The sequence below is a fragment of the Pagrus major genome, chromosome 8 (genome assembly GCF_040436345.1).
Source record: "Pagrus major chromosome 8, Pma_NU_1.0".
Lineage (NCBI taxonomy): Eukaryota > Metazoa > Chordata > Actinopteri > Spariformes > Sparidae > Pagrus > Pagrus major.
This window is the reverse complement of record NC_133222.1, coordinates 10,144,421-10,168,464: the sequence shown is the minus strand read 5'-3', so window position 1 is coordinate 10,168,464 and position 24,044 is coordinate 10,144,421. Positions and strand designations below refer to the sequence as shown.

The 24,044-nt window shown below is 43.4% G+C and overlaps 1 protein-coding gene across 1 annotated transcript in view; it reads left to right on the top strand.

Annotated features, from left to right (window-relative positions):
• The window catches only part of slco3a1a (solute carrier organic anion transporter family member 3A1a), a 36,775-nt gene extending 13,544 nt beyond the window's left edge, over positions 1-23,231 (top strand). Inside the window, exons 4-11 of the mRNA XM_073472758.1 lie at positions 15,921-16,019; positions 16,110-16,382; positions 16,996-17,160; positions 17,251-17,449; positions 19,421-19,589; positions 20,082-20,254; positions 20,364-20,428; positions 21,429-23,231. Coding sequence (XP_073328859.1) covers positions 15,921-16,019; positions 16,110-16,382; positions 16,996-17,160; positions 17,251-17,449; positions 19,421-19,589; positions 20,082-20,254; positions 20,364-20,428; positions 21,429-21,781 — 1,496 coding nt within the window. The 3' untranslated portion in view covers positions 21,782-23,231. The remainder of the gene's footprint in view (positions 1-15,920; positions 16,020-16,109; positions 16,383-16,995; positions 17,161-17,250; positions 17,450-19,420; positions 19,590-20,081; positions 20,255-20,363; positions 20,429-21,428) is intronic.
• The last annotated feature ends 813 nt before the right edge of the window (positions 23,232-24,044 follow it).

Sequence of the window (24,044 nt, the reverse complement as noted above, 5' to 3'; positions counted from 1 at the left end):
CGACTTCCTCAAGTTAAGGTCTCATTGAATTTGAGCAGAGGAAGATGTTTCAGTCCCGTCCTGCCGAGCAAATGTGTTCACTGTTAGTAATTTTAGATTCTTCAGTAGCCGCCGTCTTGCTTGTTTACACGTGGTTCTGATATGAATCGGCCGGGGCGGGTGTGTGCGAAGCTATCTGTTCGTGTTAAATGAGCCTCGGAGGGGTGTGGACTTGGCGCGAGGTTGATTTTTACATTCCCAGATCTGTGCAGTGTGTCGGGCCGTGTAGTAGCCTCACGAGGACTCGTCATCTGGCTGCTCGTCTGAAGTGAATCACCTCCCGCACTCAATCTGCTGTGTTTGTGGGATAGTAGTGCAGTGACACCACGATTACGCCGGTTGCATGTGTTGCTACGATCTGCACGGTCCTGTCTGTTGGGTGTTCGGCCGGTCAGATCAGACGTAAACATCCCCAAGGTTTCACTTAATCCTCACATTTTGTTTTTTTGGCAGCTTACACACAAAATAGAGGAAAGCAGCTGAACATATGTCGACCGATGAAGCCTCCCATGAAGACACAGTAGATACGGGGGTGGGACAAAATATCTATACAAAGATATAATACACACTGGCGCCAAAGAACGATATTTTTATTTAAACATGGAGGCGCTCTAAACGGATTCCCCCGACAGTTTGACATTTACCAGTCGTCACTGTCAACTTCTCTCAACTTAATATACACAGACTGTGTTTATACAGATTTTAGTGAGACATAGTTGAGATATTTTAACTCCAGAGCTGTTTCTGTCAGTGTGTGTGATAAAAAGGGACTCAGCTATGCACTTTTTTATACACTGTTTTATCTCTTTTATCTCACTGTTTATGTCAGATTCTGTGAAACTGACTCCACGATGCAGGAAATAAATACACAATTCCTACACTTTTATCTTTTTAGGGTTATTTTGTATTCTTGAGTCGACACTGACATTTCAAACTTTGATACAATACCTTGAAAAATACTGATATTCAATATTATTTAGCGGAAAACTGGGCAGGAAATTGTAGATTTTTTTATTAAATGATTAATATAATAAGGCTATAACATGACTGTGATGTACAGTATCAGCAGCAGAAAGACTGTAGTAAACATTAAATTGCACTTTATTGAAACATTAGTTTTTTTTTCTCTTAAAAATAATGTGTGTGTGTCCAAAGTGCACATGGTTCTGGTAGGACTGGTGTATCGATACTCCAAAATTTTGTTTTGAAACAGTTTCAAATATTCAGAATTAGATCGTCGGCAAAATATCGTGAATCAAACCTCGTAGACTTAAGAAAGTTGGCTCTTACTTCTGAGTTAACCTGGCGTAGCACGACTCACCTGTTCGACTATAATCTAAGTGTGAAATCAATCGGTCCGACAGGTCATTTTTTACAGCTCCACTGATGAACTCCTCTGGCCCGGTGAACCTTTTATTCCTCGACTGGACCCTGACAGATCTGAGAACGTGTGAGTTTTGAAGCCAGTAAATAGGTCAGACCTCTGTTGGAAGTGGATCAGTGTTGGATAAAAGATATGACACCCTGAGGCCGTCTCACCAGAGCCGTATGTTGGAGCCTCTTGCTATAGCCGCGAGCATGTTGTCTTTTTTTTTTTTCCTCCTATCAGATCGCCATCTGCAACAGCGGAGACGAGGCTCAGCGGCCTGAAAGGTGCCGCACGTGGCATCCTGCTGCATCGTGTTTGGGCCTAATCATTGCTTGTGGCACCTTTTTTTTTTTTTTATTTCCTCTACCCATCATGTTTCCCTCTGTGGCCTCAGTAAACCTCACCAAGCCACCATGCTGCCTTCTCAAGGCAATCTGGGTCACAGGCTCTGTCACTGCTGATTAAAAAGGGGATTTTTTTTTTTTTTGTCATCCATTGGGGGAGGAGCGTGGGGATAAGAGGTGGGAGGAGACGGATCATAAACACGGCAGCATCAGCGAGCCGTTGCCACAGAAACGGCCAGTTGTTATGCTGTTGTTGTTGTTTTTTTTTTGTTTGGTACTATTGGATTGAGATGCTCGCTCCTTCCTCCGCTCCTGCTGTGGAGGATGCAGCTGTCACTCTCAGTCTCTGCCAGATCCTTCAAACCACAGCTAGTTTTTTTTTTAAAAACCCACACGAAGCTGCCGGTCAGCTCCCATCTCGGGCTTTCTCTCCTCGCTTTTCATTCTGAAAACGAGCCGCTAAGTTAATTTATCATTCTTTAAAAATGAGCAGCTAAGAGTGCGACAAGTTTACGCCCTTGGTGAAGGACTTTGCTCAGGAAAATACAGATTCATGCTGCGCTCATGGCTTTACCACAAATCCCAAGCCTCATTGATTGAGTGGTGTGTAAGTGGTTGCTCTCTGGGCTCCTAGGATTACTCAGAAGCATGTTCAGCACTTAATCCCCATATCACTGATGGCGGAGGGTGAGGGATAACAGCGCCTAATTAAATGGACTCTGATCAATAGGGGTGGGCAGTAATTATAATTAACTGTTTGATTCAGTCAACTTTTTATTTGCTTCATGTGTAAACAGAGGCGAGTCTGTCCTGGGTTGTCTGGCTTCACCCTGATCCGGCAGGTTCTGCTGGAGTTTTTCATTCCCCGATGCTGCTTGGTTTACAACCTCGAGTTATAAATCAAACTGTTGTTCAGGAAGCATTTTAGATCTGTCTGAAGAGTTCAGTCTCATCTGCTGTTCTTTGGTTTGGTCGTTTTGGATCTGGTTCCTTGTCGGCAACAAACCAGATAAAAATCTCTTATCCAATCTTTTAACGATAGTTACTGTTTTTTATTGGCCAACGTGTGCTGAAGGACGAACTGAATAGATTGTTGTGGTCAAAGGTCACACCAGCGTCTAATAGGATATGATGATTGATGCACAATGACATCATAATATTCTGTAAAAAATGTTCTTGCCGTTATTCAACCAGGCATATACAACCACGAGGCGTTTATTCTGGTTAACTGTCGCCTTTATCTATTGATCAGCTGTAACTGATGGTGTCTGCACTCTGTCCGAGATGGTTTGTTGGACGTAGAGGCACCACTCTTTAATCCCTAAAGTGAGAAGAAGAAGAGAACTGATGCATATAATCAAAATATTTTGGGTTTATGAGCTTAAATGTTCTTAAACTTCTGGCTTTTAGAGCATGTAGCACTCAAAACAAGCAGTAGGGCTGGTAAATATATTAATATTATTATAATAATCCTGATTAGACTAAATATCAGAACCTAGATATATATTGTGTATCGTGATATAGCCTTAAAATATTGCAGTGTTACTTTAAGGCCGTATCGCTCCAGCCCTACGAAGTAAGAAGGTTGAAACTGGATAATTTAGTGACTTCATCCTCCTCACATCTGTCCTTCCCCACCGATTCTCCTCTTCCTCAGGATGCGGCCCACTTGGCGTACCGTTATAATTGGTGGCGGACACGGTGCCGTACAACCGGTCCGAATACCGTGCGCCTGGTTCTCACATGCTCTCCGAGTAAAGGGGAAACAGGCTGTTGGCACCTCTATCCTGATAATTAGGCCACGCCACCTGCTGAAGAAGCCGTAACCAGCTGCTGCCGAAGAGGCCCGAACCTCTCAGCGCTCCTCGTCTTCAATAGAGCAGCTGCGACTCTCCAGCGGAGAGAGAGAGACGTACGCTCTCTGGTCTTGTGCCCTTTTTTTCTCCTCCAAGCCCTTCATCCCACCACCCGACTTGCCCAACAATGGAGCCCGTGGGTCGCTCCGTCTCGGGCTCCGAGAAAACATCTGACGCAAGATTACAAACAGATCACTGTGACGGGGCAGAGCGACAAGGCTTCGGTCTGTTGCATTAACTCCTACACAGCCGTCTATCGGCGGCTCTCTCCCTCCTCTGCTGACCCGGCGTTCACAGAGCTGGCAGTCTGACCGACTCCTCTGAGCTTCTCGGCATCACATCAGCGCCCTGTTTGAAAACACGCCCGGTCTGTTTATGTAATCTTATGGCACAGAAACCCGTCATTATTATTATTATTGTAACAGCAGTGGAAGCTCAGCATTACTGTAATATTTGAAAACAACCTGGCAGCGTCGAGTCACTGGAACAATTAATTAAAATCATTATAATGATTCGTTTGGGTTCCCGACACAAAAGGAGATCATTTTATTAATTAGCGCTGTGGATTTTAAATCCGTAGGACGGGAAACAAATGGACTTCAGTCAGAGCTAACTAATGCTGGTGCCATTTAGGTTAATGAGGGCTTTCACTGCTTCCTGGAATAGTTGGTGAGTGATGACACGAGGTTAATTGGACTCAGAGATTAAGTTACTGCACGTCAGGTCAAAGCAGCCTAATGCCGTCGACCTGCGAGGCGGAAGACGACCCTGGCAGACAAATGTGCACAAGACAACGCTCGTCACATGTTCGGATGTGCCGTGTTTACTTTTACTCGAAATAATAGCAAAATTGCATTACGGCTAAGTGCAATATCCGAGTCACAAGAGGCTGGAAGTAAAATGTGACGAAACAGGATTATAATGAAGCTGCAGAGATGTTCTGACCCACAAATCTTTGCTTTCCAGAAGCAACTTTCAATAAAAAATGACAATTTTGATGCAAAAATGATGTTTGTAATCACAGTGATGCTGACATTTTCTTTTCTCACAATGATGGGAACGTTTAAAGAGCTCATTGAGGAATGTATCGATATATCAGCTGATTGGTACCAGCCGATATTCGCCTTGTTGATCGCCGTCGACCGTCGGCAGATACGACGGCATTCACACCGGCACGCTCACGAGCTTCTTCCTGGTGACATCCCTGCCATGACTCTGTAAGGTTTTCTAACTACTGAATAACTATTTTAATTGATTAGGTAGTTGTATCAATATCGGCATCAGCTATTGGCCAAGTTCTTAATGTTTCAACATCGTTATCGGCCCACAATCGGATCACATAAGTCTCAGTTTTAGACGAGAAGTCAGCTGAGTGATTGAAGGAAAAAAGATCCAACGGAAAATTCTTTCGGGCCCAAAGGTAAAAACCCACACAGACTTTTTGTTCCACCGCAGACATTTTGATTTGTCACAGTTGGACGAGCACGGGCGTCACTAATAACATTAACGACGGCTCTGCTCTGCCGTGTCGTGCATGCTGACGGCGAGCGAGCAGCACCAGGACCAGGACCCTGAAACTGAAGCAGCTGATTTTACACCTTGTCCAGCTGCGACACCGTGAAAAGCATTTATTAAACCTCGTCTCAGGACAGTGTGGACGTGTGCCGGCTGGTTCTGACTGACATTTCCTCGACTCTCTTGCACCTGTAACGTTGACTTTTACGCCCGTATGAGTGTGCAAGACCTTTAATACGATGGATGATGCTGAGTCTTTAAATCCCCCGACAACTTTGGCCAACTCGAGCAGATATTTGAGGATCATTTCAGCGGGTAGGGTTAAAGAAATACCACTCGATGCTGTAACAGATTAAGTAGTTTGACGTCGGACCTCCGTTTAAACACGATAGCTGCTTTTTAAACAATCATCCCATTTTTTAATTTCCCTCACGCCTGTTTGTTGACGTTTCTGCTTTTATAATCAAGAACGTTTCCTTTCCAATATTCAGACCGACACAGGATACGAACGCACTCGCACAGACTTTCCTCGTCTCCCAAAGTTTAATACGACGGCTCTTCTCTGTCTTATATAACACAAGAGAGTCGGATTTCCATCTATTTTTTTTTTTTAGATTAGAAAAAGCATTTATTTCCATGACGGTGCTTCACTGTTCAGCTCTGCCGTGTATCTCACTCGATAAAACCTTTTTTTTTCCCTCTCTCTCTCTCTTCCCGTCCTGCTGCAGTTGTGTTTCACTTAAGTGATTTTTCTCTGTATTGTCGTCCACAGAGTCATGAGATGTGGCAGCTCAGTCATCTCAGCGCCTGAATTATAAAACAGGACAGAGATCTGTCGGGCACAGTCGATCTTCAGTCGGCATTTGCTGTTTTTTTTCTACCTCTGATACAAAACGGACGTCAACTTACCATTTATTTGGGTTTCAAGCTCTGAAATATAGAGAAATATAAGTCCGAGGTAACTTCGTCAAATGTCTCAACCCCAAGATGTTAAATTAACGCAGAGAAAAGCAGCAAACCGTCACGTTTGAGACGCTTGAACCAGAAAATGTTGTGCATTTTTGCTTAAAAATGGCAAATTAAGGGTTTAATGGACTGATTGTTTCAGCTCTGATAACAGATAGTTGTTGTCCTTTTGTGTTTTAACGCACTACTTGAACTAATACATATATATTTGTTTTTTATTGGTTTTTTTTATCCATGAAGGTTCAGAAACTATAAGACAAGTTTAAGAATCTAACATATTCACACAGATTACAGTAAAATCGGCATCTAGAGAAAAGTTTTAGTGCTTTTATTGAGCTGATGTGAATATTTATGCTGTGAACGTTGACTTCATCATGTGCACTCATAACGAGCCTCGTGCACCTGACATCGGGAAGTGAAACGGTGGAAGTGGAAGTCGTCCTGGCGTCTGTATCTTTGTTTAATTAAAGAAGATAATGTGGTAAAACTCTGTACAGTATGTACTTTAATCTTGTTATCAGCAGTCTAGACTCATATCAGGAGTCTTGTTCACACAGCGAGGAAGTGAAGCCTTCAGCAAGGCCCCGACGCTCACCTCACCTCCCGTTTCACCCCTCGGAGGCTTAGATTGAGCCAGAGCTCGGCTTAACGTGACGACGGGGTGTCGAGGGGGGAAGAGAAGCCGGTGTGTGTCGGGCCGGCCGGCCGGCCGGCTGGACCGAGCTCTGCAGTAAACCCCGCCGCTCATCCTCAGGGTCAAAATGCTAATAGTTTTAAACGTGTCCTTAAGCTGCACTTTTTAAATCGCGCCCATATGGCACCGGCGAAACCGTCCCGACACTCGTCTGCTGGAAGACGAGTGTCGGGACGGACCAGAAGATGCCGTTGCGATGTCAGATGGCGGTCGGGACGTGTGCGGGGAAGGGATGTTTCAAATTTTTGGGATGTTTTGACGTAAGCGGAAGTTAAAGCAGGATGATCCTGATGTAATGGCATTTGAATGTGAGTTGAGAGCCTACTTTAAGCTTTGGCTTGTTATTTAGGTCATGGCTGTGCAGAGCCAACAGGGTTACTGTCGGGTACAGCTGACCAACGAGCCGTCTCAGTCGTCCCCCCCCGCCTTCACTCACCAGTTAAGAGCCGGAACAATGACTTGTTAATTAATTAGCTGAACAACAGGGACGTTATCAGGAACCAATGCCAATTTTCCACTTTATTACCTCTTTTAGGATTAAAACAGGCATTTTTTCAGAAAATAATCCACTGATTCATCAATAAACCACGAGATGAGCCAAAATAAAACACTTAAAAACCTTTTGGATTGTCTGAAAATCATCCCAAAGGCGTCAACACGGCTGAAAATACATATTAAATCATCTAATTACATGTAAAATACTGCAAACTTTGCTTTTATAGGGATCGTTTTTGAAAATACCTCGTGAGACTTCCCGTCTACGGTGTGATTAATATTTTCCTTGACACCTGATGTCGACGTTGATGCTAAAAGCCACTCAGGTGGGCCGAGGCTTCACTTCCTGGGGTGAAAGCTGCTGTCTAATGCTGTTAGTTCTGACTTATGGATCACTGAAGATTTAGTCGGCTTAATATCCTCTGTACCTCATCAAAATAGACTTCACCTCAGAGGCGACCTTTGCACGACTTTTACCTGTTTGTTATTAATCCCGTCGGCGTGACGTCGGCAGAGTTTACATAACAGCCATCTGCATAAACCGGAGTCACACCGCGATCACGTCTGACTCTCGGGGGGGTTTTGTGTCACACTAAATGTTTAAAGAATTCAAAGTCAATCGTATTTAATCTCGGTGAAGGAGATTTACTCGTTTAAAATTGGCTCGTTTCCTGTCAAGTTTGTTTGTTGTTGTTCACAGGTTCACACGTCGGGTGTCAACCGAGTGTCAGGGAGTCACCGAGCAGGAGTCTGCAGGATTAGAGCGCCGGTAGTATATCGTTAGGCCTGTCACGATAACAAATTTTGCTGGACGATAAATTGTCCTAGAAATTATTGCGATAAACGATAATATTGTCGCTTTGAGACCATTTTTCAACTAATATAATGATAATGGCAAAATAATGCAAGTACACCCTTTCAAAGATCAATAAACCTTTATTTCTAAAGAATATTTAATATTGGAATGTGAAGAAGACATTTTAAATATCCAAAATAAATAAAGATGGAGGTTGTGGCCAAAGCAATTGAGCCATGGCCAGCCACGGTTCCTTACTGCAGCAACAATGTTAGCACCATTGTCTGTAGTGATGCGGAGGCGTGACGGTACACGTGATGATGATGACGTATGTGTTTTTTTCAAGGTGTTTCCCCGGTGTCCTCCTGTTAATCTAAACATGTACCAGCTGTCTGTTTATAATCATATGGATGCTGTTATAATGTGTTGTGATTGAGATCCTGACCCACCAAACATCCTGGAAAGTGACAAAGTTACGTTTTTCTATCATTTACATAATTACATAATCGCCATCAGTAAACTGGACGCTGTCTGACTATTTCACTCTCGGGAGGGCTGACCGTCACCATGACAACAGTAACTGACCGTCGCAGTGATTTTTTTCACCGCGACAAACACTTGGTGAGTTAAAGTTTTTTGCCGGGGACAGACGCTGTTTTTCGGGCAGAAATGTGACAAAGAGTCGGTCAGACCGACAGGCTGACAGACACTTCTCCACGAATAACTGCGGTATTTTTTTCCTCACATAAGTTGCCAAAGACACGACCAGTTACTACGTTACTGTTGTTTGGTCCTGTAACGTTGCTTTGTGGGACATTTATCTTTATTTTGTTGAGTGAAGGATCTGTACAGTTATCAGACACCAACACCATCAGATCAACACGCCCTCGCTCCGTGCCGCCAGCTCAGTTCGCCAATACTGCGCCTCTGATACCTCCGGAGGCGCAGCGAAATTTCACCCCTCGCCACATCTGAAACTTTCACACAAAGGCGGATGCGGAGAATTGGCGCAGGAACCCCGCATGCAAACGGCAGTGTGAATGGGGATGGTGACTGACACGAGGAAAACAAACAAGCATGCAAATGGAAATTATCGAGGCCGGCAAAATTATCGAGCTCATTTTAATTTATCGTACGATTAATTGATTTATTGATTATTGTGACAGGCCTATATATCGTCCAAAGATAGGAGAGGAAGTGGTGCTCGGGTTAGATCTGCTTTGACAAATGTAAGATAAGAGTTTCGTCAGTTCCCCTTCAGAGCGCCTGAAGACAAACGACTTTGAGATCGAGATCAGATGTGACGGCGCAAAGACGTGCGAGAAAGAAACGGGAAGAGACGAAACTTCACAGAGCAGTTCTGTCGTAATGCAAGTTTCGTTTCATGCGTTTCCTGAAATAAAGTGATTAACATGTACAGAACTGATAGAGATGAATGGGTTACTATGATCGTGACATCATGCAGGTTCGGTGTGTGCCTCGCTGTGTTATTAACAGATGTAGGAGGCTGTAGTTTGAGAGCCACAGACTGTGTCGCTCGTGAATCACGTACCACGACCTGATGTCTGAATGTGCTGCACCTTTTTAATGAAGGTGAAAAAAACTGCAGCAGGTTTTTTGAATTGTAGAAAATGGAGCACGTGTTGACATGAGCCTTTTTTAACAGGTGTAGGTGGAGAGTATTGACCTGTTAAATAAACCCACAGGCCTGTAAGCTGGCGGTCTTTTGGTTTGTCTTCTGAACAGCTGTGGTTAATTACATGATGATACACTGATGTGATGTGAAAGAAGACGACATGTGGCCAACTCTACCGCTTTTTTTTTTCTGATGTGTGTAACCGATCCAGTTAAATTCACTCTGCAGCCACTTTATGTAGCTTCTGCGTCTAAAATCAGTACTTACAAATGAACTGTGTCCTCTCGCGTAACACCAGAGCGCTGATGGACACGTTGACGACCACCTGTCGCTCTGCTTGCAGGTAGAAACTAGCACATGTCATGTTTGAGTCGCCATTTTGTCAAAATGCAGAGCTCTGCACATGTTTGCTGCCTAGCTTGTAGTCCGTAGCCTGGCTACAATGGCACAGTAAGAAAATAACGGATACTAACGGACGGCTAACACCATCAGCTAACATGCTATCTAAGAATAAGTGGCTAACACCATCAGCTAACACCATGGTAGCTTACAATAACCAGCTATGGCATCAACAAACAACACACTAGGTTACAATAAAAAGCTTACACATCAGCTAACAACATGCTATCAAATGTTAACAAGTTAATACCATCATTAGACAATATGCTAGCTAATGATATAACTAGCTAACCCTATTGTCTAATAACATGCTAGCTAACACCATCAGCAAACAGGGTTATTGTTAGCTAACAACATTAGCTACCATATCATCTGCAGATGGTATTAGGCTGACTGGTTATTGTAAGATAGCATATTGTTTGTTGATTTTGTTAGCTAGTTATTATAAGCTATCATTGCTTACAATCACTAGCTAATACTATCAGCTAACAACATGCTATCTAACAATAACCAGCTTAGCATCTATGCATGTATTATAAGAGACTGACAGACCTTTCCGGCCTTCAAACCACAGATACAGAGCGGTGAGGCTCAGTCACAAATCACAACAGTTGCTGTTCACACCTGAAAACAGCTGCATGCTGCTTCTGTGCAGCTGATGAGAGCAGAGGAAGCGTTGCCAGGAAGCAGATGTTTGTTAGGTGTGGCGTGTGAGCTGAAGAGCTCTCGTCTGAACCTTTTTGTGTAACTGTCAGTGTGAATGATACCTCTCTGGACATGCAGAAAATGGCCTCTGCTCTCAGTCAGACTTCTCCGGCCTGTTTGAGTGTCTTCAATCTTAAAAAACCGTCTCCACACTTCTCGCACAGAGGATGTTATGACCTGATGTACGGCAGAAGAGGAAGCCTGGGCTTTTTGTTTGAAAGCTCTTTAAATCACACGGTCTTAAACTTTACAGTCGCTGTAAATGTCACCTTGAAAACAGTCGACCTTCTGACACGAAGGGCTCTTTGCTCTTAACTTCATCATTTAGCTCACTCTCGGTTTCAGTCTGGCCTCGTCGTGAAAGTGGCACAAGCTGTTGTTTGGCCTCCCACATCGCGCTGTCCCTCTGCTCTTATTGAGCTTCGGGGGATTACCGAGCCAACTTGAGCAGGATTAATGGAGGAGAAGGAGGAATTCCTTTTGTACAGTGAGGGCAGGACATAAACTGAGGACGGTGCAGCCGTAATGCATCCGACACTTCGATTACCGCCAGCCTTTTTTTAACCTTTATCGTCTAAAACCTCTCGGCTCAGATGGTGCAAAGAAACTTTTGCAACTATAGATTTTTAACTGCCACCTGTTACCATCTCTTCCAGTATATCACGGTTTAATCTCTGCACGGTGTTTTCACAAAGCTATAAATACAAGATGGACCTGCTTGCATGTGGTCATGCACTTCTGTGGAAATGCTCTCCAAGTGTGAAGATAAACAGCATGACGTCGGCGACCGAAACCCACAAGCGCTTCTTGTGAATCACCGCCCGATCTACAGTTTTCACAAGAAACCCAACCCATCCTCCGTGTTCGAGGGAACGCGTGGGTCTAATATGCAAACTTCCCAGATATAGTGCAGAAGGATATGGGGATGCATCTGCGGGGTTAATTAATATCCGAACCGGGACGAGGCCTCACGGACGGCAGCGTTCCCAAGCCTTTTTTTCCACCGCTCTCTAAACAAATTAGAACGAGACAAAAACACTAGAGCTGAGCTTTGTTATTGAATTACATCTGACATGCTCCCCTGAGAGTGTAATTCACAGGACACTAAAAAAGGCTCGAGCGAACTACAACATGAACAAATTAGTTTGTTTTGTACTTATCTCGTAACAGGCCCGCCGGAAGGGGAAAAGGGATTTGGAGGCGGTTTTTTGGAGGAGTGTAGTGTGTTGCAAAGATTACCCACGGCTGTGGTCGTGCATTGTCCTTCATGGAGATTTAATGTGCTCAGCTTAGGTTTTCCCTTTTTTGTTTTTTCTCCCTTCAGCTTAACCTTGTCCGTGATGAACATGAAATATGTCCCTTGACAGCCTGTACGAGCACAGTTGTCTTTTTTATCTTTGACCTGAGAGCAAGAGTCAGTTATTTGAAATACAAAATAATAACTGTAGCACAGAGATGGATGAGGAAGACGTTTTTAATAACAGTGACCAGGCTTGTCAGTAATGACCAAATCAACCTGTCTTTACATAGGAGAATTTAACTTAAAGAAATTGTTTGACTTTTTTTTTTTGGGATATATCCTTATTCGTACAGAGCTGGAGTCAGGAGGCACTTAGCTTAGCTTAGCATAAAGACTGGAAGGAGAGGCAAACAGGCAGCCTAAACAACAAATATTGTATTTACTCCCTATAAAACTACACAGTTGTTAGAAAAAAGCTTAATTCTTTGGACTGAGACAAGCTAGCTGTTTTCTACCTTTGCCAGTCTTTACGCTAAGCTAAGCTAACTTGCTGCAGGCTGTTGCTGCATTACCGTACCGTTAGCTACATTAGGAAGTCTCGTGTCTGTATTGAAAATGGAAAGCTAACGTGGCTCCGAACAAAAACAAAGTGTAACACCTTCAGGGTGTGGTTTAATCTGGGGTTATGTGCCCGACTACTTCGTGGTGGGACACATTGACTTCCTGGAGTCTCCTCTGGTTGCCTGGCTAGCTGTTTCCCCTTGCTTCCACCTTTTGTGCTAAGCTAAGCTAACCACCTCCTGGGTCTAGCTCGATACTTAATGGACAGACATGGACATGTTAACTAATGAGAAGTGCACTATAAACTAAGGTTGAGCGACAGCCTACAACATGTGCAGGAAAACTGTTTTTGTTTATTAATTGATAGATGCGATAAGATTATCTAGCTAGCTTACAGTACTAGCATGCTAATGTTTGCCTAGCTTGCACAAGTAGTTTCTAATGTCTCATGTGCTGCCTAAAAAATTTCAAAACAAAGTGACACCCTTGGGTATCGGTATTCTCACCGCGCTCACAGCAAAATAAACATATTTTACAAAATGTTGAACTATTCCTTTAAGTGAAAACTGGAGATTTGGCCACGTAGAGGTAGAAACAATGTTATTATCTCGAGCAAAATGGAGGCAAGACTACACTGAAGCAGTGTTGGACTTTTGTTTTGACTACGAGCTCCAGTTCATGTTCATGCTAGCTTAATCCCACTGTGAAAGCGCCCTGGTCGCCGCATGCTTCCCCTCCGCCGGCTTCCAGCTTAAGTTTTTGAGTCGATCTTTCATGTGAAGATTATCATCGAATTCAAAATTGCGTTCCCTCTTGTTTCCCTTTGCAGCAGCAGCAGATTGATAAGGAGGCATGCTCCCTCATAGATTACTGATCTCTTCCTCATGCGAGGCTCGCGCCGCGGCACGCCGTTATCATCAAGGAGGCAGCGTTGCTCAAAGCGACCAGGGGTTGCTGGCACGGCTCTCTGAGGGAAACATGTATCCTCTCAGTGGCTGTGGACTCGCGGGGCCTCTAGCTGAGGCGTCATCTCCTGGAAGGTGATTTCGCTAACTGAATTTCCTCTTTGAGGTCTGGCCTGTGGTGAATGCAATTGTGATGTTGTTGCTATGAGAAGACAACACTCGGTTTCTAAGGAAACACTCGAAATAGAGGGTGCACCGGCCTCATTTGCAACACCGCAGGCAAATGTGCCAGTCTTGCAGCCCCTTCTGTCATGAAAGTGCTGGTTAAGCTGCACAGTTTCACTGGTAACTAGCCGCAGCACCTCTTTCCTGCGTGCCCGTGTGTGTTTGTGGGTGTGAATCCCACCGTTTGTGTGTGTCCCTTGAGCTCAGTTGTTTTAAACTTTGACATCAGGCATGAAAAAAAGCCTCTGCCCGCTTTTCCTATACCAGAACTCAGAGTTTAGCAGCAGGACGAGGTAAAAACCTGTCAAGCTCTGGCGCCTCGTGGACACACTTTGCTCACTTCCGTGGTCAAAGTGTCAACCGCAAAGATGTTTCAGTTGATGCATGTGAAAAAAACCCGGCAGCATGTTCCCATCCTGACACTTAAAATCCCTTTTTCTTTCGTTTCGCTCCTCGCCCTCGCCGAAACGAGTCAGTTTATGTGGCAATATAGGTAGAGAGCCACGCCTAAAGACCTCTAAACAGTTTCCTTTATGCGGAAAGAGTAAACTATTCATGAGAACGAGGCCGCGATAATGTCGATGCGTCGACTCCCTTCCTATGTGGGTGGTCAAGGCAGGAAGCAGACTTTCACATTCGCTCTAAACACTAGCAGAGATGCACAAAGCTTAGTCACAGTTTCCACGCTTGTTCATTAAGTGGCTCGCTCCTGGCATCCAAACAGCATCTTACTGGAGACGGCGTGCTGATAGCAGCGATGTGCAGGCCAACCTGCAGCCAATAAAAGAGGATGTTTTCTGTTGCTGCAGCGCCGGAGGGAGGGAAAAGGGAACGGCAGAGATGATTTTATCTCATTTTGAATGTAATTTGAAGGCTGGCGTGGCCGTTTCTCGTGAGCGGCGGTGGTCAAACTTAGATCTGGTTTTGTGCGGCTGCAGTCTAATAATACCACAGATCACAGGACTTACAGTCAGGGAGAAATTTGTCTCCCAAATTGAGCTTTGAGTCTTCATTATGTGCCTGCAAGTCTGAGTCACGGTGCCAGACTCCTCGCCCCGCTGACAGCGCTCTAATGAGGATTTTTGGACCAGGCTCCACATTTTTTTTTATATCTCTCCAGCTGCCCACTAGGCCGAGAACAAACAGGGCCGAGAGAGAGGAGCCGGCGTCTGCAGTCAGGTGTCGCCCTGACAGCGTGTGTTTGTATCTGTTTGTTCGGCGTGTTGCTCTGCGAGGACGAGAAGCCACGTGATCGTGACAAAAAAACCGAGCGCGGCGGCTGCTGCTGCTGCACTCGCCTTGTGGTTTGAAGCGGCTGATTTGATCTTTCATGACAACCAAAATGTTTCCATGTTTTGCTCTGGTGCTTTGTACTGTAACCGCCCGGGAAAAGGACACACACACACAGCGAGAAGCAGAGCGGGAGTGAAGCAGAAGCAGAAATGGTTCCTCAAATGTGAAGATTTGCAGCTTTTTAGGATCGTTTGTAGGACAAAGTTTTTAGATTTCTCTACACTTGATCAACTAAAGCACCCAGTAATACATTTTAATTATTAGCTTAGTCTTAACTTTAAACATGAACTAACTGTCTACATACCCAGCTGGTGTTGGTGCAACCAGTGAAAGTGTTTAGTTGCACTTGACAGATTTTTGGGTGCATGTGTGACCAAAGTAGTCGCACCCTGGAGCCCTGTGATAATAAAAAGATATATGAAACACAGGCTGGACACTGTTGAAGAGAGATTTATTATGAAATGACTCACGCACGTACTGCTTAAAATGGACTATAAGACGTATATATTATATATAAGAGCGTCTATAAGACCCTCCACAGAGACACGACCACTTGAGGCTGTGGACTTTCACATAGCTTTCCTTGATTGCTTTGCATTTCTTGTTGTTTTCTAAGTCATTCATGAATTTGCTGACTTCATCAGCAGCGTTCGTACGTGCAGAAGTTGATACCTGTTATTGAGGTCATGGGGACATTGTCTGCACAGAGGATCCCTTGTACATCTTTTTGTTTACCGGGCAGGTTTTATGTCATCATCCAGGAAGCATTAACAGAATCATTCAGAGCATCTCGTGATTTTTTTGTCTGTGACCTGCTGTTGTTTTTGTGCTCGTCTTTCTGAAAGTGTCATACTTTTAAACTTGACGTTTGTTCCCGTGCAGGAATCCTCTTCTCCACGCTGGTGTTCGGGCCGGCCTGCGGCTTCATCCTCGGCTCCCTCTGCACTAAGTTCTACGTGGACGCCATCTTCATCGACACCAGTGAGTTCAACGCCTCTCCTGTGTTTGTTTTTAAATGCGTTCCCTCCTCTGTGCTCTGTGTATTGACTTCCCGCCCCTGCCTCTCCACAGGTAAGCTGCTCATCACTCCAGACGACCCGCGGTGGATCGGGGCCTGGTGGGCCGGCTTCCTCCTGTGCGGTGCCTTACTCTTCTGCTCGGCTCTCTTCATGTTCGGCTTCCCTCAGTCGCTGCCGACCAAGGAGAGAGAGGAGGGGGTGGACAGCGAGCAGGTTATGCTTCCTCCCTCTCTCAATTCAGAGTATGAGGCTCCAAAGTCGAGTAATGGGGTCGTACGCAACCACGAGCCTGCCAACGGCGCCACCTGCTGTCAGCAACTCAGGGGTGAGTGTGTGAGAGAGCCTGTGGAGTACTGACCCAGAAATGTTCTGTTAGTGTTTAAACATTTTAAATATATATATATATATATATATATATATATATATATATATATATATATATATATATATATATATATATATATATATATATATATATATAAAAGAAAAGAATACCACAATGAAGTAATGTAGTACAGCGCTGTAAATGTTAAAGTACTATAAGTAAAATTTACTTTAAGCATAGAAAGTAAAAGCACCCGTAATGCAGATTGTCCCCAGTCAGAGCTGTATTATTATATGTATCGGGTGTGGAAGTAACTAATTACGGCTACTCAAATTACTGTATTTAAGTTTTCGAGTATTCTGTAATTTTCCTCTCACTTAAGTTTGCATTAAACCGTGTTATATAAACCCTTTTGGTTGAACGCCTGCGACTGATAATGTATTAAACATCAACGGTTAAAAAGTAACTAAAACCCTGAGTAGTGTTTGAGAAGAATACTTTGTACTATTACTTAAGTATTTTTTAATATGAGACATGAGAATCACGTCTGTCCTGTCCTGCTCACCAACATGCTGATATTTATGGTCGTCCTCTCTTATTTCTTTCTGTCTAGTGATCCCCAAGGTGACCAAGCACCTCCTGTCGAACCCCGTCTTCACCTGCATCATCCTGGCGGCCTGCATGGAGATCGCGGTCGTGGCCGGCTTCGCAGCCTTTCTGGGGAAATACCTCGAGCAGCAGTTCAACCTCACCACCACCTCGGCGAACCAGCTGCTAGGTCCGTCTCCACAGCAGCCTCGCACATGCAACTTCACACATTTGTGTATACCGGTATAATAAACACTATTGGTGCAAATTTATCTTCAAGGTATGACCGCCATCCCATGTGCGTGTCTGGGGATCTTCATGGGCGGTCTGCTGGTGAAGAAGCTGAACCTGTCGGCGTTGGGAGCCATCCGCATGGCCATGCTGGTCAACCTGATCTCCACTGCCTGCTACGTCTCCTTCCTGTTCCTGGGCTGTGACACCGGTCCGGTCGCAGGAGTGACGGTCAGTTATGGCAACAGGTAAGAATAAAATCATATTTCTTAGACTTATCACACCACAGAGGGCTCATAAGTAGACATTTCTTTGTTAACAAGCCAGAAGATTTGGGAACGACTGGGTTAAAGCAATGTTATTCTGATATTTAAATATATTTGTAAGTAGTGAAAGAGACTTTACGACACCTTGAAGTGCGTGCAGCATGGTCACGCTGTATGCAAGTTATCTGGTTTGACTTCCTGGATAACTGGTCTGATGACACGCTCGACATAACTGAACATTTTCCAGTTTAGCAAAGAGTCACACTCAACTTCAGCAGATCAGGAACTGAGTATTGTGTTGAAGATGAGATTAAATACCTTACCTATATACCATACAGTACATTATATACAATAAATAATCATAAAGTTAATGTATAGATATGTTATCGTACGCTCCTGGACAGGAGCGAGTGAGTGACTGTGACTGATTTTTTAACATTTCTGTCCGATCATAAAGTCCCAGCACTTCTAATAAATAAATATGAGCTGTGAGAAGCTGCTGCCAAGGCCAGAGGACTTCATTGGAGGTGAACCACGGAGGGTTCATGTGTAAATGAAAATTCTTATCGCTGCCGGTCATTGGAGCACAGTGGGCTCACTTTTTATTCAAACTACTTTGTGTGGTTTAACGGAGTCCATAAAAAGATTTTTCTATTCAGAAAGTGACCTCGTGTTGCTCCGGGCTGCACAGACTGAATACGAATACAGCAGAGCGAACCGGTCTCCGGCCCTGCGACCGTGTTTTAGAGCTGAAAGTTATTATTCAGCAGGACTTTTCTGTCACTCTCGTATTGATTAACTGATCAACTGTATCTACCGACCACTGTCGCTGTCTGTTTATGTTTTTCGAGAGCTGAGAATTATTTAAAACATCGACTCCAAATGAAAAAACTTTGAATATGACACAATTAGGATTCAAATAGTAAATATCTGACCTAGACTCAGAGCGCCCATTAAAAATGTGTGATAAAACCGAAGGCTTTGTTTGAAAACACTTCCTCTAAAGCCGGAGGGTTTTCTGAAAAACATGACAGAAGTGTCAACGCCGACTAAAACCTTTCTATTTCTCAGCCTCTGGAGCGGATAGACACTTGAAATAAAAACCATTTAAAAGGCAACAGCTTCCTAAATGTAAGGTTTTTTTCCGGTCTCCTCCTCTGTGATCGCAAACTGAACATCTTATTAGGATTTGGACTGTTTGTTGAATGAAAAAAGAGATTTTTGAAACCTGCGATGCTCATTCTTCAGTTTCATAGATCAAATGCTTTAATCCGTTAATCAAGAAAAGATTAGAAGATTAGATGAGATTGATTTAATAATTAAAATGTTGCAGCTCTGATCACAGCTACACTTGATACAACAGCACCACAGTATCAAACACCAGAGGCCAACAGATATAGGAGGAAGGGAGAAGAGAAAGTAAATTAAAGCGAGGAGGATAATTTATCCTTTTTCACAGTAAATATCTTAAAAAGCTCACTCACATACACAAAACAAATCACTGTCGTTTACAAGCGAATCCATGTGTGTCCACCCCTTTGGGATAAGACCATTTATTGCCTCGAGACCTGTGTTAGTAGGATGTATCCGTGTGCATTTTCATCCTAGATTGATGTTTTTTCCAGCAGTTCAGCTCTACATGTGTCCGAGGTGTCTTCACTTGACTTGCCTGGTTTTGAATCTTTGTACAACAGACACATTTTAGTCTTAAGCGTTTGTATTTTCAGTGTTTGTTTGTTTGTTCGGTGGTCCTGTTGAAGTACTGACTCCTCTTTGATTTGTTGCCCTGAACCAAAACAGGTTTAGCAAAGTTTCCATGGAGATTCTAAATTTAGACCAGAGGCCTGTAGTATCACCGATTACGGGCCGAGAGGGCTCCTTTTGATTTTGTTTGTTTCTCACACAGCTGTAGTCGGTAAGGATGCTCATCTCTCTCTCTCTCTCTTTGTTCAGGACTCTGCGAGTGGGCGAGAAACCCGACGCTCAGTGCATCAGTCACTGCAACTGCCTCACCTCCTCCATCAGCCCCGTGTGCGGCTCCAACGGCGTCACCTACCTGTCCGCCTGCTTCGCCGGCTGCACCCGAACGGGAGCCGCTCGGGGCACGTCGCGCAACGCTCAGGTCTTTAACCCAAGATGTGATAGTGGCAGGAAAAGAAAATGGGGGCATTGTATTGCAGATGAAAACTTACCCAGTGAATGCAGATGATGCAAACTTTTCCTTGAACTTATTAAAAATGTTTTATATTCTTTGATAGGAGAGTTCAAAGTAAAAGAGTCGCAGTGTTTCATAGTTCTGTCGTCAGCTATCGCACGCCGGGCAATCAAGTCTTACCGTGGTTTGTCTCGAGATCAGATGCCGACTGCAGATTAGTGTCTTCTATATTCAAATCACACGCAGAGAGAATTTCTCTCAGCTCAGCAGCACGAAAATGTCACTTTTACTGCCTTCTCACTGCAGTTAGAGCAGTTTATTTTACTTCTCAAAGTGCAGACCACCAGGCCTTCCTTCACATATGAAAATAGGAAAATAACACGTTTTTTTCCTGTAATTCGTTTTACTCGTTTCGCCTTCGACCGCTTCTTGAATCGTCTTTTTTTTTTCTCCCCACAGAACCTGACTGGATGTAGTTGTATATCCGCCGACAGTGAATTCGCCACAGCGGTTCCAGGGAAATGTCCGACACCGGGCTGCCAAGAGGCTTTCCTCATCTTCCTGTGTGTGATCTGTGCTTGCAGCCTGGTCGGAGCCATGGCCCAGACTCCCTCTGTTATCATCCTAATCAGGTATGCCTGTGGATATAACCGTATGAGAGTGTGTGTCTGTGTTTGTAAAGAGTTTCTTGCAAAGAATCTAATAAAAACCCATAATTGATTCTATCTGCTTCTCTTGAAGGACCGTGAGCCCTGAACTGAAGTCATACGCACTCGGAGTGTTGTTCCTGTTGCTGCGACTTCTCGGTAAGAGCTTTTATCGGATGACACATCCATTTTAGATGCTGCGGGTCTGTCTCATTTGATAATCTCATCACTCATGCAAATACGTGACTCGGTCGACCTGAGATGCTCTGTTTCTTTTATTTATTGCCAAATGGAGAACAAACAAATCAGATCAACCATCGAGCTTCACTGTTGGACAAGCTAATGCACACTCGGGAGTGGGAGTAATAATGGGATTAAGAGAGTCTAAATCGGATTTTTGAGACGCACGCAGGTCAGCGTTTCCGTTTGGTGCCGGTCCGGGAAGATTTGTCCTGGACAAACGGGAGAAATTCTGGTCAAATATTATCCGTGTTAACGAGCTGAGAAAGACACGGAGTGCCAAAAGCTTCGGAGAATGAAACTCTCATCATCTACAGTTGATTGTTGAGATAGTTGAAAGGTGACCTCACAAAACACAGTCTTGGACATAGCTTAATGATTCATACAATAATGTTAAACATGTTAAAATGTTCTGGTCGTTATTGAAGGTTATTGAATAAGATGATTCACTGTCTTACTCGGAGTTGGATGAGGAGATTGATTTACATTCACGCATAGCAACACCAGTTTTCCCCATTTCCAGGCTGTACGCTAAGCTAAGTTTCACAGCTGCTGACTGTAGCTACATATTTACCTTACATGAATGAGAGTGATAATTATCTTACCGTCTAACTCTGCAAGAAATGTCAAATGTCACGCTGTTCCTTTAAGAATGATCTGAAAATCGCTGCTCTAAAATCAATGTGTCTCATCAGTGTCTCGCTTGTAAGAGAGAGCAGAGAGAAGGAAAACCAAATCAAACAAAAAAAGCATAGATATGAAGTTTAAAATCAGCTGAGGTACAGCATACTGATGTCAACAGTGAAAGAAAAAGGCCTAATGAACTGTTATCGACCCAGAATGCATATAAACTAGTATTTCATATGTTTTAACGGATCAGAAAGAGTTTGTGTGCTCAGCCTCTGTTTCTGTTTCACAGGATTCATCCCCCCTCCTCTGATCTTCGGTGCTGGGATCGACTCTACTTGCCTTTTCTGGAGTTCAGACTGCGGCGAAAAGGGTGCCTGCCTGCTGTACGACAACGTCAAATACAGGCACCTGTACGTGAGCCTCGCCATCATCCTCAAGGGCGTCGCCTTCCTCCTCTACAGCACCACGTGGTACTGCTTACGCAGGAACTACAAGAAGTACATCAAAGGTCACGAGGTCTTCATGACGCCAGCTGAGTTTTACCCCTCGCTCACAGACGGCCCCAAACAAGTCGACAGGACAAAGTTTATATATAACCTAGAGGACCATGAGTTTTGCGAAAATATGGAGTCAGTTTTATAGTTTGTTATGCAAGACAAAAAAGGACAATGTGGACATTCACATTCTCTCAAAGGACTATTTTATGATTTTATTCCTCTTTTCTTGAAAAGGATAAAATAAAAGTTTTTGATAAAGGCAATCTATTTAATGGCCCGTTCAGGTCTCAGGACACGTGGCGTGTCCACTGCGCACCAACGTCCTCGGTAAACTTTCGAAAGGGTCCATTTTTTAGTCGTTTACGTATCAGCGAGGTGTTGTCCAGTGAATTCCTTTGTTGACTTGGTGGTAGAAGACGACTACAGTACTGTCCGGCTCAGTCCTAGTTGATTATTAGTCAGTGGACATGATGCTACTACAACTAGAGTTGCCATATTGTTTTAGGGGTCTGTCATGACTCCGGTGATCCAGTGTGATAAATGACAGCTTCCTTTCAGTCAGTGCACTGTGTGTCCTGTCTGTCGCTCTCTCTCAAAAAAAAAATGAGATTTTTACGAGACAAGTTTGGGTGGCTCTTCAGTTTATTCATATTTAAAAAAAAAAAAAGTTGCCAAGTGTTTACAAACTAATAGTTGATCCGTTTCAATGCATTTGATTTGAATGCAGGAAGGTTTCTCCTAAAACGAGGACAGAAACACCCTCACCGGGTTGTTATAGTGGCCTATTAGATGTTTTTAACTGTCAGAAATCAAGTCTAATACCTTTAAACAAGCGAGTGTTTTCACGTCATCGTGCACTGTTCAGTTTCTCGTTCTCTTGCTGGATCACAGGCCCTGTTTTTGATACTGTAGACTAGACTGTGAAGTCTCGTCTCATAGGTGCAATTCACGTCACATAGGTCCGTGTTTATTACTAGTTTTGTGTCAGACGGCAGGTTTGTTTTTCATTCTAGAAGTTTGATTTCATTTCCACGTTTGTTTGTACATCTTGCAGAGTTTATTCAGCCTAATATGTCTTAATAAGGGATTATTCAATGAGAATGTTAATTATATTTTTTTTCTTCTGACGTTTGCGCCTAGTGGAAAAGAAGAAAAAACCGAGAGAGATATTTCTTTGTGTTTGGACATTCGAGTAAAAGAGATGAGGAGTATTAATATATTTGTATCGTTAGGCCCAGAATGTTTATTTAGATTGTATTTGAAAGGAAAGTATAAAAGAAATATAATCTAATTGTCTGAGAGGTGTCAGATGCCACAAAAGATTTGGGACTATTCATAGTGATGAAATGTTGCATTGTTGTGGGGGAAAAAAAGAAAAGAAATATAATCAGTACCTCCAAACCTGTATTATTTGGGATAAAAGTTACAGAAATGCTACAGGAGGCTGCGTGTAGCACACTGAATTTATTCCTGGACATTTGAACGACTGATCTCTCTGCAGTTAAAAGTTTTGGCATCGTCCCTTTTCTTACACTTTTTGTATGGCAACATATCATTTATTTTACTCTGGAAATAAATTATTTTTCAGAAAAATATGTTCAGTTGTGTGTGTTTTTTGCATCCTTCTTTATAGACTTTGTCCAGTGTATTCATATTGTGTTTGGTCTGGTTTGGTTTCACGATGAACAATCTTACACATAACCACTGTTGCAACTAAAGTTATCAAATACATTTAGTGAGTAAAAAGTACAATATTTGCCTCCAAACTGTAGTGGAGTGGAAGTACTTGATAAAGTAGCAGAAGATGAAAATTCTCAAGCAAAGTACAAGTACCTCAAATACTCAAAGTACTTGATTAGTTGTACTTAGCTACATTCCATCACTGCACGTAACAAACTTCTCCAAATATTCACACACAAAAAAGAAAACATAAGACAAAATCAGTCCAAGAAGGGAGATGAACATGGAGAAACTAAGAGTATGAGATTAATTAAAATAAAGCAACTACATAAAACTATGACACGCTAAAAACATAGAGTTCATATAACTCATTTTTACTTGATGACCTGATCATGACTGTATTTGGCCATGCAAATCTTTGTTATGAGAAAGCAGCACTTTTTGACAACACACTCACTACTTCTAATCTAATGTTGGTTGAAAGTCTCAAACGGCACTGGAGAAGAGATGGTGGCGAAAAATAAGGACAAACCGCGCTAAAAGGGTGAAATAATGGACACTACAGCAACAGGCTCGAAGGGCTTTTCCTTTTTTTGTTCACTGCTCTCGCACTGATTCACTCAGCTGAACAACCAAGTAGAGCGATTTCTCCCACAGATCAGCTCTTCCGCCTGTTCTACGCGCTCAGTGGATCAAAAAGCCGCCAACGAGGGCCGACTAGTGCCAAC